The sequence below is a fragment of the Tursiops truncatus genome, chromosome 7 (genome assembly GCF_011762595.2).
Source record: "Tursiops truncatus isolate mTurTru1 chromosome 7, mTurTru1.mat.Y, whole genome shotgun sequence".
In the NCBI taxonomy this organism is placed as follows: Eukaryota; Metazoa; Chordata; class Mammalia; order Artiodactyla; family Delphinidae; genus Tursiops; species Tursiops truncatus.
In genome coordinates this window covers 102,758,128-102,771,499 of record NC_047040.1, presented here as the reverse complement: position 1 = coordinate 102,771,499, position 13,372 = coordinate 102,758,128, and the positions used below count along the sequence as shown (strand labels likewise).

At 48.4% G+C, this 13,372-nt stretch overlaps 1 protein-coding gene across 11 annotated transcripts in view; it reads left to right on the top strand.

Annotated features, from left to right (window-relative positions):
• The window catches only part of CLASP1 (cytoplasmic linker associated protein 1), a 267,451-nt gene that overhangs the window by 152,422 nt on the left and 101,657 nt on the right, over window positions 1-13,372 (top strand). For 10 of the 11 annotated variants that reach the window (XM_073807807.1, XM_073807809.1, XM_073807803.1 and 7 more), the window contains 8 exons: window positions 794-939; window positions 1,809-1,944; window positions 2,984-3,054; window positions 7,323-7,382; window positions 9,060-9,137; window positions 10,645-10,812; window positions 11,430-11,479; window positions 12,074-12,244. In XM_073807807.1, the coding sequence (XP_073663908.1) occupies window positions 794-939; window positions 1,809-1,944; window positions 2,984-3,054; window positions 7,323-7,382; window positions 9,060-9,137; window positions 10,645-10,812; window positions 11,430-11,479; window positions 12,074-12,244 (880 nt within the window). The remainder of the gene's footprint in view (window positions 1-793; window positions 940-1,808; window positions 1,945-2,983; window positions 3,055-7,322; window positions 7,383-9,059; window positions 9,138-10,644; window positions 10,813-11,429; window positions 11,480-12,073; window positions 12,245-13,372) is intronic. The other variant, XM_073807810.1, reaches the window with a different exon arrangement.

Sequence of the window (13,372 nt, the reverse complement as noted above, 5' to 3'; positions counted from 1 at the left end):
TTGAGAGTCCGCCTGCCGATGCAGGGGACATGGGTTCGTGCCCCGGTCCGGGAAGATCCCACACGCCGCGGAGCGGCTGGGCCCGTGAGCCATGGCCGCTGAGCCTGCGCGTCCGGAGCCTGTGCTCCGCAACGGGAGAGGCCACAGCAGTGAGAGGCCCGCGTACCGCAAAGAAAAAAAAAAAAAGTGGATTAATGAAAAGAAGTGGGCCGAGCATCAAAGTGCAGGGGCATTACGTGAAGGCGTGTCTTTTCTGAGGAGAGCGATCATGCGTTGGTTGTCTGGCAGGAAGAGGGCTGGGAACACTGCTGTGTGTCTGTTTTGGATGCACACTGGCCCTTTAGTAAAGACGCAGTGGCGCGTACTGTGCAAAGGCTGTAGCGTCGCTTCTTCCTATGATTCACTGAGTGAATGGCGGTTGGAGTGGGGTGCGGGGGAAGGTGAGCTCAGGGAAGGCGCTTTTACAGGCTACTCTATCCTTAGTTACTTATCCTTAGTTACTCTATCCTTAGCATCACAGCATGTGTAAGCCACTAAACTGTTTCCCATTAAAAAGTACGCTTTACAGAAGAATTGTAATCCATTTATCACAGACACTAATTTTAAAAATTACTAGTTCTTATTTATGATACCTAGATATATCAGCAACTATTTAGTTGGCTGAATTCTTTTTGGAAAACTCTGTATCATTTAACTTTGATATTGATCTCTAATATTTGATGGCTTCTGTTGTTCTGTATATTCTGTTCTAAGAATTGTTTTGTCTGTCTCTTCGTTTTCTCCATCCCCTTAGCTAAAAAAGATTAGATCTTTACTTTTGGCTGGTGCTGCTGAGTATGATAACTTCTTCCAACATTTGCGTCTTTTGGACGGAGCCTTTAAACTATCGGCTAAGGATCTGCGCTCTCAGGTAGTGCGGGAGGCTTGTATCACCTTGGGGTAAGGATTGCGATGCTCCCGATTCTCACATCATAAAATAGCCTCATGACGGTGCTTCAGAGATGGTTCATTGAATACGCCCACTGGGTTTCTTTCACGGAACTTTCAACTGGTCTCCAAGACCCATTCCAGTTACGCTTCTGTTAACACTTTTACAATAGTCCTGACCAGTTATGTTAAGTGTGACAGATTTTAAATTTTATTCAGTGACTTAGCTCTGAAGCCTCTGTTTTAAACTTGAAGCAGTTATTAATAATATGAAAAAATGAAATTTTGTAAACTTTTTTCCTCAGCTTTTTCACTGATTTTGCTGGCAGGTGATAGCATGATTATTAGAATGTTTGTTTCTAGAAGAGTACTGTAGCTATAAGGTTAAAGGCATGTACTGCGGGGAAATTTTTTTTTATCCTCACTAAACCTGTATCAGTATCTAAAACTTCTGTCTTAGAAAATATGTTAGAATATCAGAGCAGCAGCAATAGTAAGGTGGCTTTGCAGCTGTTTAAAGTTTTGACCTGAGACACTGAAGTGTGAATGTTGTATGTTAAAAATAAAGAAAAAAAGGGGGTGAAAGAGCTTTTTCATATTTGTGTTTTATCAGTATATGACTAACTTGTTTTTTGCTATTTTAAGAGTAATTAGTTGGAAGTGATTTATTTTATTTAAAAAAAATAGCAAACTCTTGGGCTAGTGGCTATTTGCGAAGTCCTCTATATGCACATTGGAAGTATTTGTAGAGTATTTTACTTAGACCTTTGTCCTTTATCCTTAGATAACTTTACATGAAGGCTCTAAAATGTTAAGAGGGTTATGTGCTACACTGTTGGAAAGAACTATGACTTCAGTTCAGTGTTCATTTCTGGTTATAGGCATCTGTCATCAGTGCTGGGGAACAAGTTTGACCATGGAGCTGAAGCCATTATGCCAACGATCTTTAATTTAATTCCGAACAGTGCCAAAATTATGGCCACCTCTGGTGTTGTAGCTGTTAGGCTAATCATTCGGGTGAGTATGTTTTGGGGCCGTACATAGACTAAGCAAGTGGTAAATATTGCTGGTTGATAAGCACTTATCAGAGACATTTTCCATTTGAGTGATTATGTACATGGAATAATACCGTACGTACAACACTGGCCTTTTTACCCCACGTAACTATCGCACATGAGCCTTTTACGTTCCCTAGTGTGAACTGTGGGTGTGATGTATAGTTACTGAGGTGTTGCTCATCCACCGTCATTGGTTTTAGACATTTGAACACGGGTGTCTGCTTCTGAGTTTATACTCTGTTCTTTATGTGTCCGGGTATCACTTCTGTTCTTCTCTCCCCAGCTGTTCCATTTTAGGTATTTGTGCTTGTGGTTTTGTTATTCGCCTGACATTTTATTTAAATAATTGTACATAAGCCCAGAAACAAAATGTTATCTTCAGTTAAGTTTTCAAAACACTCATTTACTTAAATCCAAGTCATTAGCCAAGTAATTTACGTGCAGATTTTCAGTAAAACCTAATGGTTCACAAAGGCTTAATAAGTTCTGCGCATCACCTTCTCCCCACTGTCAAGTCCCTTTTCCCCAGAGGCAACCCTTGAAACTGGGTCTTGATGTTAACTGAAATCTATCCAGAATATTCGTGATTACTGTGGGTTGCTTACTTCATATTATTTGTAGTTCTTACTGTTTGCACTGCCTACTTCAGGTATTAAACCAAAAGCCGTTATCAGACATTTCTGTTGAAATAGTATTAAACTATATTGGCCTGCTGACTGCTTTTTACTCATTCAGATCTCTACTGCTCAGGTAATTTAGACTTCATACCAGTGATTTGTTTTGATTTTAGACTGACTTACTTGTCATCACATTGCCTGTTTTGGCTCTGTAAATTCTGTCATGCCCTTTGGCAATATCCAGTGAAAGTCTTTCTCCTTTTTAAACTCAGTGAAATTCTAATCTGAATATGCAGGTGCTTTAGGTAGGTTAGTAAAGAAGTGGTTGTCTTAGCTCTGCATTTTCAAATGTTCGCCTCTGTTTTTTGTTCTTTTCCGCAGCACACACACATCCCTAGGCTAATACCCATCATAACAAGCAACTGTACCTCCAAGTCTGTCGCCGTTAGAAGGTAAGTTTTTAAAGAATTTTTCTCATTAGTTTTGAATTGTTTAAAAACCGAAACAAATTTCAAATTTACCTCCATGCAAAAAACTTTATGTTTGAAATGGTTAATATGATTTACGATTGCTGTGACAGATGCCTTTGGGCTGAAGGCTCATGATCTCAGTTGTCTGGAAAGCTAATTTGGAAGGCCTGTTACTTCTGTCTGTGTGTGTAGTGTGAGAGCGAGTGTGTGTGTGGGTTATGTGGGAGGGGCGGGGGGGAGGGAGAGTGTACCCCCTGCGCATTTTCTTCCTGCGATGGTGCCTCTGCCTCTGTCATTGGTCTGCCCCATTCCCCGAGTGAAGGCCATGGCTGCCCGCCTGGAAGAAACATTGTGAAGATCAGCGGCTGTTCTTTATATTAACATAGATACGCGGGAGGCGTGTGTTGTTTGCGGCTTCTGATGTGACTCCTGGCGCTCTGAATCCTGACCTTGCTTGTGCTGCTGTCACAGTGACTGCACGTCGCTCCTCAGATTTATCACCACAGCCTAGAACTGTTAAATGCTAGGGACCGCAGTGTTACCCCCCCGAGCTTCTTATGTTGAGGGGAGGTAGACCCTGAAGGTACAGCCTGGGTGGCCCGCGGGGGCTTTGTCTTGGGTCCTGCCGAGCTGCCCCAGCCCACGGGTGGGATCAGGGCTCTGTGCTTCCAGCTCGGATCTGTGGGTCTGGACTGGTGACTCAGAGACTTTCGAGTCCTAAAATCTGTGGACCCTCTTCCCAGGAAAGTGTAGATACACAGACGTTTTGTGTAGGTTTTCAGAGGATTCATGGACTGAAGCCTTCAGTAGACTAGGTCAGGAGCTTTGTGGGGTAAATGAACGGCCGGCCTGGGCAGCAGGCAGCCTCTCAGCCCCGTTCCTGCGGTTCTGTGTCTTGATCCAGCCCAGGAGAGGGCCCTTCACTCCAAGGCGTCGAGCCCAGCCGCCCCTTGTCCGCCCGCTGTTCCTCTCCTTTCCTGGGCTGTCACGTTGGACCCACCAGGGTTTCACAGGCGGGGGGATCCTTCCAAGCATGAGGCGGCCCCCATCGCCGTCGTGTTCCCAGCCACGTGGAAGGCAAGGGAGAACAGAGGGGAATGAGCCAGCTACGTAAAGCCAGGGAGAAAGACGCATTCTCCTTCCACCAAAAAGGCTGACTGTTCCAGCAGCGTGGCTCGGTGGACTGTCGCTGACCCACAGTCCAGCCGCCCTCGGGGGCAGAGCAGCTCCGGGCACCCCCAACCCCCCAAGGCCAGCGCCTGGCCATCGAGGTGCGGGCTGGTGGGGGACTTCCCACGTGCTGGGGAGAGAGCTGTTCTGCAGGTTCTCAGTCACTTCGGTAGAAGGGGCTTGACGCTTGGTGGAAGCTCAGTGAATGGCAGCCATCCTAAGAATTTTCTGCTGTGGTTATATTGTCACTGTTGATTTGGGTTTCCATGAGCAGTTTGGAAAGCGTGTTTGCTTTGGGCAAGGCAGTTCCTCTGGTGAAGCGACACATCTCTGTGGGGAACGTTACAGGATATTTAGCATATCAGCCAACTTGGGCTGCTGTAACAGAAATACCGTGCGCAGGGCGGCTTACACGACAGGCGGGTATTTTCTCACCACTCTGGAGCCGGGAATTCTGAGGTCAGGGTCCGGCAGGGCTGGGTTCTCATGGAAGCAGCTTGCAGGTGCAGCTTTCTTGCTGTGTCTTCGCGGCGGCGGGGGCCGGGGAGCGCCCTCCTTAGAGGGCCACTAATCCCGTCAGGCGAGCATCACTCTCAGGACGCCCCGTGAACCCCACTGCTTCCCCAGGGCCCTGTCTCCAAATACCATCATACTGGGGGTTAGGGCGTCAACATAAGAAACTCAGGCGGTAACACTTCGGTCCCTAGCATTTAACAGTTCTAGCCTGTGGTGCTGAATTTGAGTAGCGACGTGCAGTCACTGTGACAGCAGACATGCCACCCCCTTCACCGGCTTCCGAGCCGCACACCCAGACTGGCGTTCCTGTGTTTAGTCAGAGCCATGTGTCTTAATGCTGAAAGGAGTACTAGGGACCATCTGGGCCCAGTCCCTCTGCCTTCAGGAAGGAAAAGAGAGCCAGAGGGGGCAGTGTAACCAAGGCAGTGCGCTTTCTGTCCTGTATTCAGCCTGTCGCTAGCTTCACTTCATAGAACTTGTAAGAAATGGATTGCCCAATCTCCCTGCCTTTAAGAAGTGTATAATTTAGTTGGGGAGATTAAAAACAATAATGCAAAGCAATGTAAGAGCGAGTTGCAACGTACGTATCGTGGATTTAGGAATTCAGAGGGCAGTGATTAAAACTAGCTGATATATTCCCTAGAAGCCTCCTAGGCAAGTTAAAAAAGACTGAGCTGCCCTATGAATGAGGAGTACGACTCAGTGAAGAAAAGATAGAAGTTCTAACCAGATGTGCTTAAGTAATGCAGAGTGTTTAAATAATGCCAACATCGATGTACTTCTGTATATGATTTTAGCCTTCTAAAAAGTTGAAGACAAAACCTAATTTACATGGGATATTTTCGATGAAATAGATTGTTCTGAAACACATTGAAGACAAGAATTAGCACTAAAGATGGCTGGATTCACTAAGAAATAAGTAAACGTAGACATATGCATACACACATAAAGAGACAAGGGAAGTCCACACCAGGAAATGACATGGACAAAGGGCAGAGGTAGAGTGACCGTGGCCTGGGCTGGGGCAGGGGGGTGGGGGACAGCGGTGGTGAGAAAGGGTGTGGGCAGAGGTCAGTGTCTCTCCTTGGAGAAGATTTGTTTCGCCGACCGCTCCCCCGGCCCCCACTATTAGCAGCAGCCCTGGGACTGAGCTGTGCAACTCCCCTGAGCCCTCTGAAGCCCCTGTGCTCCCGGCACATCACGTGGTAACGGTTCCTTGTCTGTCTTGCTCGGTGGATTGTGTCTCGGTTACCATTGTATGTCTGGCATCTAGCATAGGGGAAGGGTTTATTCAAGATTTACTGAGTGATTAATTGTGTGGATTATGAGGTTTTGAGTTGGGAAGATCATGGGAAAGAAAGTCTGATCGTTAGAGAAAGATTGCCTTCTGATTTATTTCCTTGAGTGGGTTCCTTAAGTCTAATAATATTTATTCCTACAAAGATAGTTATCCTGGAATTTAGAAAAAGGAAATGATGACGAGGTAGGACCCGAAGTGGTGATGTAATCCAAAGGAGATGAGACCAGCATTGTTTTTGTGTACAGATCAGACCAAGAAAGGTCACAGAAGTGAGAAGAAAGGATGTTGAAAGGTTGCAGAGAGGAAAATGCCAAGTAGCTAGAGAAAAATCTGTTTTAAATACTTGGCAGGAAAATTGGGTAAACACTTTGTTTTCCAGGGTATGTTTTACTTTCTTTGTACAAGGCATTCTTTGGAATTAATGCAAAGACTAATTCCCTGAATCTGTAATGCACTCAGATCTTTTGTGCACCTGTAGCTCCTGTATTAATGTATCATTTGAGGTGGAATAAAAACCAACAACAGTGATACACCCTTTCAGTAAGGTTGCCATGAAGCCCAAGTTACTGATTTGAAGGGAACTCTCCTGTATCCTGTCCCTATAACTTTGTGATTTTTCTTCAGGACCACCATAGGTGCTTAATTATTTCGATCTGCTTTTTCAGTCAGTTCTGATTCCATCTTTATGTTCCATTTTTTGAATCATAAAAAAAATAGAAGATGGGACTTCCCTGGTGGTCCAGTGGTTAAGATTCTGCACTTCCAGTGCAGGTGGTACAGGTTTGATCCCTGGTCCAGCAGCTAAGATCCCACATGCCTCGTGGCCAAAAAACCAAAAAAAACCCCCATAAAACAGAAGCAACACTGTAACAAATTCAATAAAGGCTTTAAAAATGGTCCACATCCAAAAAAAAAAAATCTTAAAAAAAAAAATAGAAGAGGGTTTCCCTGGTGGTGCAGTGGTTGAGAGTCCGCCTGTCGATGCAGGGGACGCGGGTTCGTGCCCCGGTCCGGGAAGATCCCACATGCCGCGGAGCGGCTAGGCCCGTGAGCCATGGCCGCTGAGCCTGCGAGTCTGGAGCCTGTGCTCCGCAACAGGAGAGGCCACAACAGTGAGAGGCCTGCATACCGTGAAAAAAAAAGAAAAAAATAGAAGAAATTTATCAATTATAAAAAGTAGTGTTGGGTCACTTAAGAAAAAAGCTTTTATTTTCATTAACATACAAATGACTAAGTTACATCTTTTTCTCTTCACAATTTTCAGGCGCTGTTTTGAATTTTTAGATTTACTTTTACAAGAATGGCAGACACATTCACTGGAACGGTGAGCATCTGAGTTGCTGGTTTTCCCTCTGAACTGAATCTTGAGATTTAATATCTCAGCGAGTGGTCCAACCCACTTTTTACAAGAAGTGAAGGAATCCAAGTGCTTATTTGCGTGATTACTGGTGTTATTTCTCCTGATGCTGATGTGAGGAGTGAGCTCCATTGACTGTCACGTTAGCCTTGAGGTGTGCCCCGGGGTGCCCCGGGACACTGCACGGCCAGGACTCACTCTGCAGTGGCTCTGATCTGCTGCCTGGCATCCTGTCAGTCCCAACGAGTTAAAAAAGGTTTAAAGCTGCTCTTAGTAGGCGAGGGGTATCTTTGAAAATCCTTAAAGGAATTTCACTCATTTGAAAGTTTTCTTTTTGATCCCTCTGTATCAGAAAGTCAGCAGTTTTCTCTTTATTCAGGCTGGTGTGTGGTAAGTTTCACATCCTCATGATGCAGAATTCTTACAGAAGCTTGCCTCTATTTTGAGGTTCCTTCTTTGCCATTTTTAGTTCCTGTCCATTTTAGGTGCCTGTTATTCTTTCTGAGTTATATTTGGAGCTGATAGATGATGATACTGTGCCACCCGGTTTTTCATGGTGTGTTGTGTAGTTTGTGAAGAACTTTACAACATACTTAAACAGGTTACGAGTAGTGGGAGTTTAACACATGAGTACGCCTGGAGTCCAGTTGAGTCCTGCAGTGCTCAGAGACGAAAAAGCCAGGCCTCCCAGAGGTGGAAGTTCATCTGAAAATACTTTGGATCGAGAAGATGGTCACACATTTAAAAAATACTTTCTTGTTCTTTAATCGCTTGGGTATTATATCCTCTTTATTTGGTGATAGTTTTGGAATTTAGAGTGGGAAGGTGGAATGAGGGATTGAGCACCGGGGCCAGGTGAGCAGGGCAGGAAAACGTGATTGACTCAGATGTGGCCTCATGTGTTTATTCACTTCCGCTCAGCCTTGCCGCTTGGCAGGTTCTCACCAGATGCCTGCTGGATGAGTGAAGGACTGAGGACTGAGGTGGGGTGCTGGTAAGACTGGTGCCTCGCCTTTGTCCTGTGAAACTCTTCACTCCAGTCATCGCCCTTTTCTTAAAACCGTTCAATATTCAACGAGACAGTTTAACGATTTCTTCTCAGCTAGGGTAGAACGTAACTAAGAGAACACCTGTGTGTAAAACAGAGACATAATTTCATAAAATTGTTCATGTTATGTATGTAGTGGAACTTGAAAAAACATTCTTTAATTACAGAAACGTGATGCAGAGAGTCTCTGCAGTATCAGGATCATTACTAGCCCATTATAATTTCCATGGAAACTTGTTCTGACCATGGAGAAGGAAGGGTTTTGTTGTTCGAGTTCATAAAAGATTGAACTAAGTAAGCATGGCCCGAAATACATCAGCCATTACTTAAAAAAAAAAAAAAAAGTCCCAGGAGAGTAGGGTTATCAGGTGCTTAGGTGGGGAAGGGGTGGGAATAGGTACCGGGACAGAATCGTGAATGAGTCAGCAGGTCTGCGGAGTGTGCTGATTTTCTAGGCTGCGTGTTTGTTGACTCTCTGGGCACAAAGGGCCTATACCTTCCACGTTGCCGTTTGGGAGTTATTTCTCAACACCTGTTTGTATCCGCATAAGACCATATATTGATGATTGTTCCCGCTTTGTCTTCCAAACATCCAGACACATATCAGTATTAGCGGAAACAATAAAGAAGGGAATACATGACGCTGATTCGGAAGCACGGATAGAAGCCAGAAAGTAAGTGTTGGCTGAACACCACTCTCCCGATTCACTACTTTCATGTTTCAGGTGTCCTGTCCAGATCGCCTCATGAAAGCTTATTAAGTCACATGGACATGTTTTGTTAATCAGGACCTTTAAATATGACCCAAAAGGCCATTTCAAAATGTCTCTCTAGTTTTCTGTTTCGAGGGTTGTTGAGTTGAGTGTCCAGGCCTGAAAGACTGGTACTATTTGAACATAAAGTGGACTGAGGTAGACACAGAAAGCCCGTTTTTAAATGTATGAGAAATTGCTGCGTGAGCCGGCAAAGCACTTGTCTGCGTGCCCCGTGTTGTCTCTCACTCGCTAAGCTCTGTGGGTCCCAGTGGCTTGTTGACTTGCCGTGAAGAATCCCGCTCACGGAGATCCTTTCCCTGGGATCACAGCTCTGCAGGCATCGGTGGGGTGGCGTGCCGGGGCAGTGAGACCCCCAGGAGGGAGGGGGGCTGATCGCAGACCACAGCTCGCTGTCCCCGCTCGCGTTTGGGGCCGTCTGGCCGTCAGGACTGGTTATGCTGCGGCCGTGAGGCTGGGTCTCCACGTGCAGCGCCATCCTGCGGGTGAAGCTGCCATCGTGACCTTAAGTAGCTGAAGCTTGACGCCAAGATGTCCTCCCTCTCGGGCAGCTCAGAGAGAAAAAGAGCTTCCCGTTTTGCCCTGTGGCTGTTTCTCTGCGCTTTCGTAGTCGACCGGCTCTTCTAATTGACACGGGTTAAAGCCAGTCCTTACGTCCTGGAACACTGCGGACTTGCTCGGCTGCACGAGCACACCCTGACCTCGCACTTCCTGCTCCGACTGCTCTCTCAGTTAAGCCGTAGTTCCCTGCTTTCAGAGTGTGTGGAGGACTCCCGCTTGACCCTCAAGTGCTCACTGCAATCTCGTGCTGGGAAGTTCCTACCAAAAGAAGGGACCTGACAAGCCGTGGCTAAAAAGTAAAAACTAGGAGGAGCGGGTTTGTGAACGGTCTGCGTACGCTGCTCTTCACCCTCATCTTGTATTTGGTGCCTCCACCCCAGTTTTTTCTTGTCCTTTGATCGTAACACAGTACAGGTTTCAAGTAGCTGTGAGCCTCGTCCTGGTTTTCTTTTGTTCTCGTTACCTAAAGCCGTTTTCAGTACTTGGAACCAGGGAGCGTCACATTGCATTTATAAAAGCGTCCATGACCGAGTCCCCCTCGCATTCTGGGTGTCGTTCTCGTTGGTTCGGCTCCATCTTCTCTGAGGCTCCCAGTCTTGCGGGTCAGGCTCTTTAATTTCCATTTTATCCATTTCATTAATGCGACTGAGAGTCAGACAGCTGGACCGGAGTCACCAAGGACGGGAGCTGGGAGTGAGGATCCACCAGACCTCCGCGGTTCCCACGCTTCCCCAGGCCGCAGCTGCCGCCGGTCGCAGGAGCTGGCGGTGGGGGGCGGGGGGGGGGGGTCCCTCCCTGACAGCGTCCCGGGTGCATACCCATTGACAGGAGGCTGCGTGTTTTCCAGGTGTTACTGGGGTTTCCACAGTCACTTCAGCAGAGAAGCGGAGCACCTGTACCACACTCTGGAGCCCTCCTACCAGAGGGCTCTGCAAAGCCACCTGAAGAGCTCGGACAGCGTGGTGTCGCTGCCCCAGTCGGACCGCTCATCCTCCAGCTCGCAGGAGAGTCTCAAGTAAGGGCCCGGCTGTGAAGAATGGGCTGCACGAGCACGCAGACGCTCCCTGTGCTTTTGTCCGTCTGCGTGCCGTTACCATTCGCCCTTAATTCAGGTGGAGGCTGGTGCTGGGGAAGATGCTGTGGGGATGGTGAGAAGCGAGTGGCCTGGCCCCTGGCCCTGGTCCCTGAGGCAGTGGCCTGGCCCCTGGCCCTGGTCCCTGAGGCAGGTAGTTTGTACTTAAATTTACGTGGCAGTCCTGGAACGCAGTTTTGGAGTAACACAAGCGAGTTGTTCAGGGTGTCTTCTAAGACAGTAGAAGCGTTAACTTGGAGACAGCTCTGGAAAGGGAGGGCTTTCAAACCCTGGGACTGAACGTGCTGCCATCTTCTCTCAGTACCTCTGATCCCTGTTGCTGTTTAAGACTTCCCTCCGTGTGTTTGAAAGATAGTCCAAAATATAATGCTAAAGCTTTTCCGAAATCGGGGGTTTGTAAGGTTGTGGTCCAAGGTACCTGTAGAATTCTGGGAAGCCTGAAGCCGTTCTTTATTATCATATTCTCCCGCTGTAGATTGTATTTGTATCAATGCAGATACAGTGCACCTTTGATAATAGACGTGTCCCTTTATTTCCAGTCGGCCGCTCTCCGCCAAGAGAAGCCCTACTGGCAGTGCCACCTCCAGAGGTAAGGTGGGCGCCGCGGGGGAGGCCCTGAGCCTGGGGCGGGCTGAGCAGCGGCTGGAAGGGTCTGCGGAGGGCCCGCCGTGCCCCGTGCTCCCACCAGGCCAGCAGACCTGTCCTCGCGCACAGAGCTGCCGCGGGGGGCGCCTCTGTGCTCTGCGCACTTGCCGGGGGAGCGGGGGGCCGCTCGGGATGTTCCGAGCAGCAGGCAGCTGACGGCTGTGGGAGGACAGGAGGGGATGTTCCCGAGAGGGGGAGCGTCCAGCTCGGGGTGTGCCTTCCTGCCACCCTGGCGAGACATGATCGAGTTTTCATTACTTCGCTGCTCACGTGAACTGGAAACGTGGTCCATTTCTGTGGGATTTATGGTCTCTGATGACAGGGGCTTGCGGAGCTGCGGCCACTTGTCACTTCCTGCAGCATCGGCTGAGCTGTGTCCGGCGAGCAGGGGACACTGTCGGCCGGCGCTGTGTGCTCCAGCCTTTGTCAGAGCTTGACTCCTGTTCTCAGGAGAAGCAGGGCACGCGTCAGCGATACAGGTCTAACATTCTCACGTGGCCCTTACCGTCGTTGCTGAGGTTCCCTCCTCCCCCCGCAGCTTCCACAGTCAGCAGCAAATCCGTGTCCACCACGGGGTCCCTGCAGCGCTCTCGAAGCGACATAGACGTGAACGCAGCCGCCAGCGCCAAATCCAAGGTCCCCTCGGCTCCCGGTGCAGCGCCCTTCAGCTCCGCAGCGGCCTTGCCTCCGGGCTCGTACGCCTCCTTAGGTAACCAGCCCTGCGACCCTGCCCCCGAGTCTGCCGTTCGAGATGACCCTTAACCTCTGCTCCAATCCGTCCATGTAGCAAATTACCAGGAACCGGAGTTGAGGCGGTTGCAGGGCTGACCTTTCAGAGTACGTGCGTCTGGGCGCTGACCTGCGCACTGACCTCTGTGCTGGCCACTGGTTTGCAGCCACCCTTTGGTGGGTGTCCCTGCTTCTGGGGCGTCACCCTGGTCGGGGACGCATGCCTCAGCACCCTGTGCCCCTTCCCAGCTGCCCAGACTCCTCCTGTGTGGCCAGGGCTGGGTTTCCTCCCCTCCTGACCTGGGTGGAGAGCCTGAAGTGCGGGGGGGGGGGGGCGCTCCGGAGGAGCAGGAGGGACTCAGCAACCAGCATCGCCTGTTGTACAGAAGGGTGTCTTCCTTCCCTGTGTCACCTTGGGAGGAGCGGGTACCTACTCCGATGAAAGCCCGGAAGAGTAAAAAGATCATTTTCAAAGGAATATCTGACAGAATGCTAGGTCAGTTTTTCAGCAGACGCTGCACATCTACTGGGGGTAAGGCTGATAGTTTGAGTTTGTTTTTGTGAAAGCAGAGTTGTTCAAAGCCAAAGTCTGGAGACCTCGCTGGATCCATTTTATTTTGGATCTTAAGGAAACGAATACAATTCAAGCTTCATGAAACGTCGAGACTTATTACTTGTGCGGTTTACAGACTAATTCCAAAGTCAGTCCTACAGCTAATATTCTGAAAGCATGGAAGCAGAGCGAGAGAACACCGAGAGGAGGTTACCAAGCCCGACCTTGAGTCGCTCAGTGGCCCTGACCAGGCTGTGTTTCCTCTACCCATAAATGAGTTGTAATAATAGCCACCTAATTCAGACACGGGGTAGGGACAGGTGACATTATATAAAAGTCCTTTGTCAACCATTATCCTGTACGGCGAAGGGAACTGCGGTCGTGATAGGAACGTTATTAGTTTAAAAGGTAAGGTGTATGTTGTGGGACATTGTTAAGTCGGTCTTGTTTTCTCTACAGAAATGCCTCATTGAGATTGGGAAGATGCCCAGTAAGGGCTCTCCTTTTCTCTGGTTTATTTAACTCTTACAAGGTCACGTAGGTGTGTTTAGGATC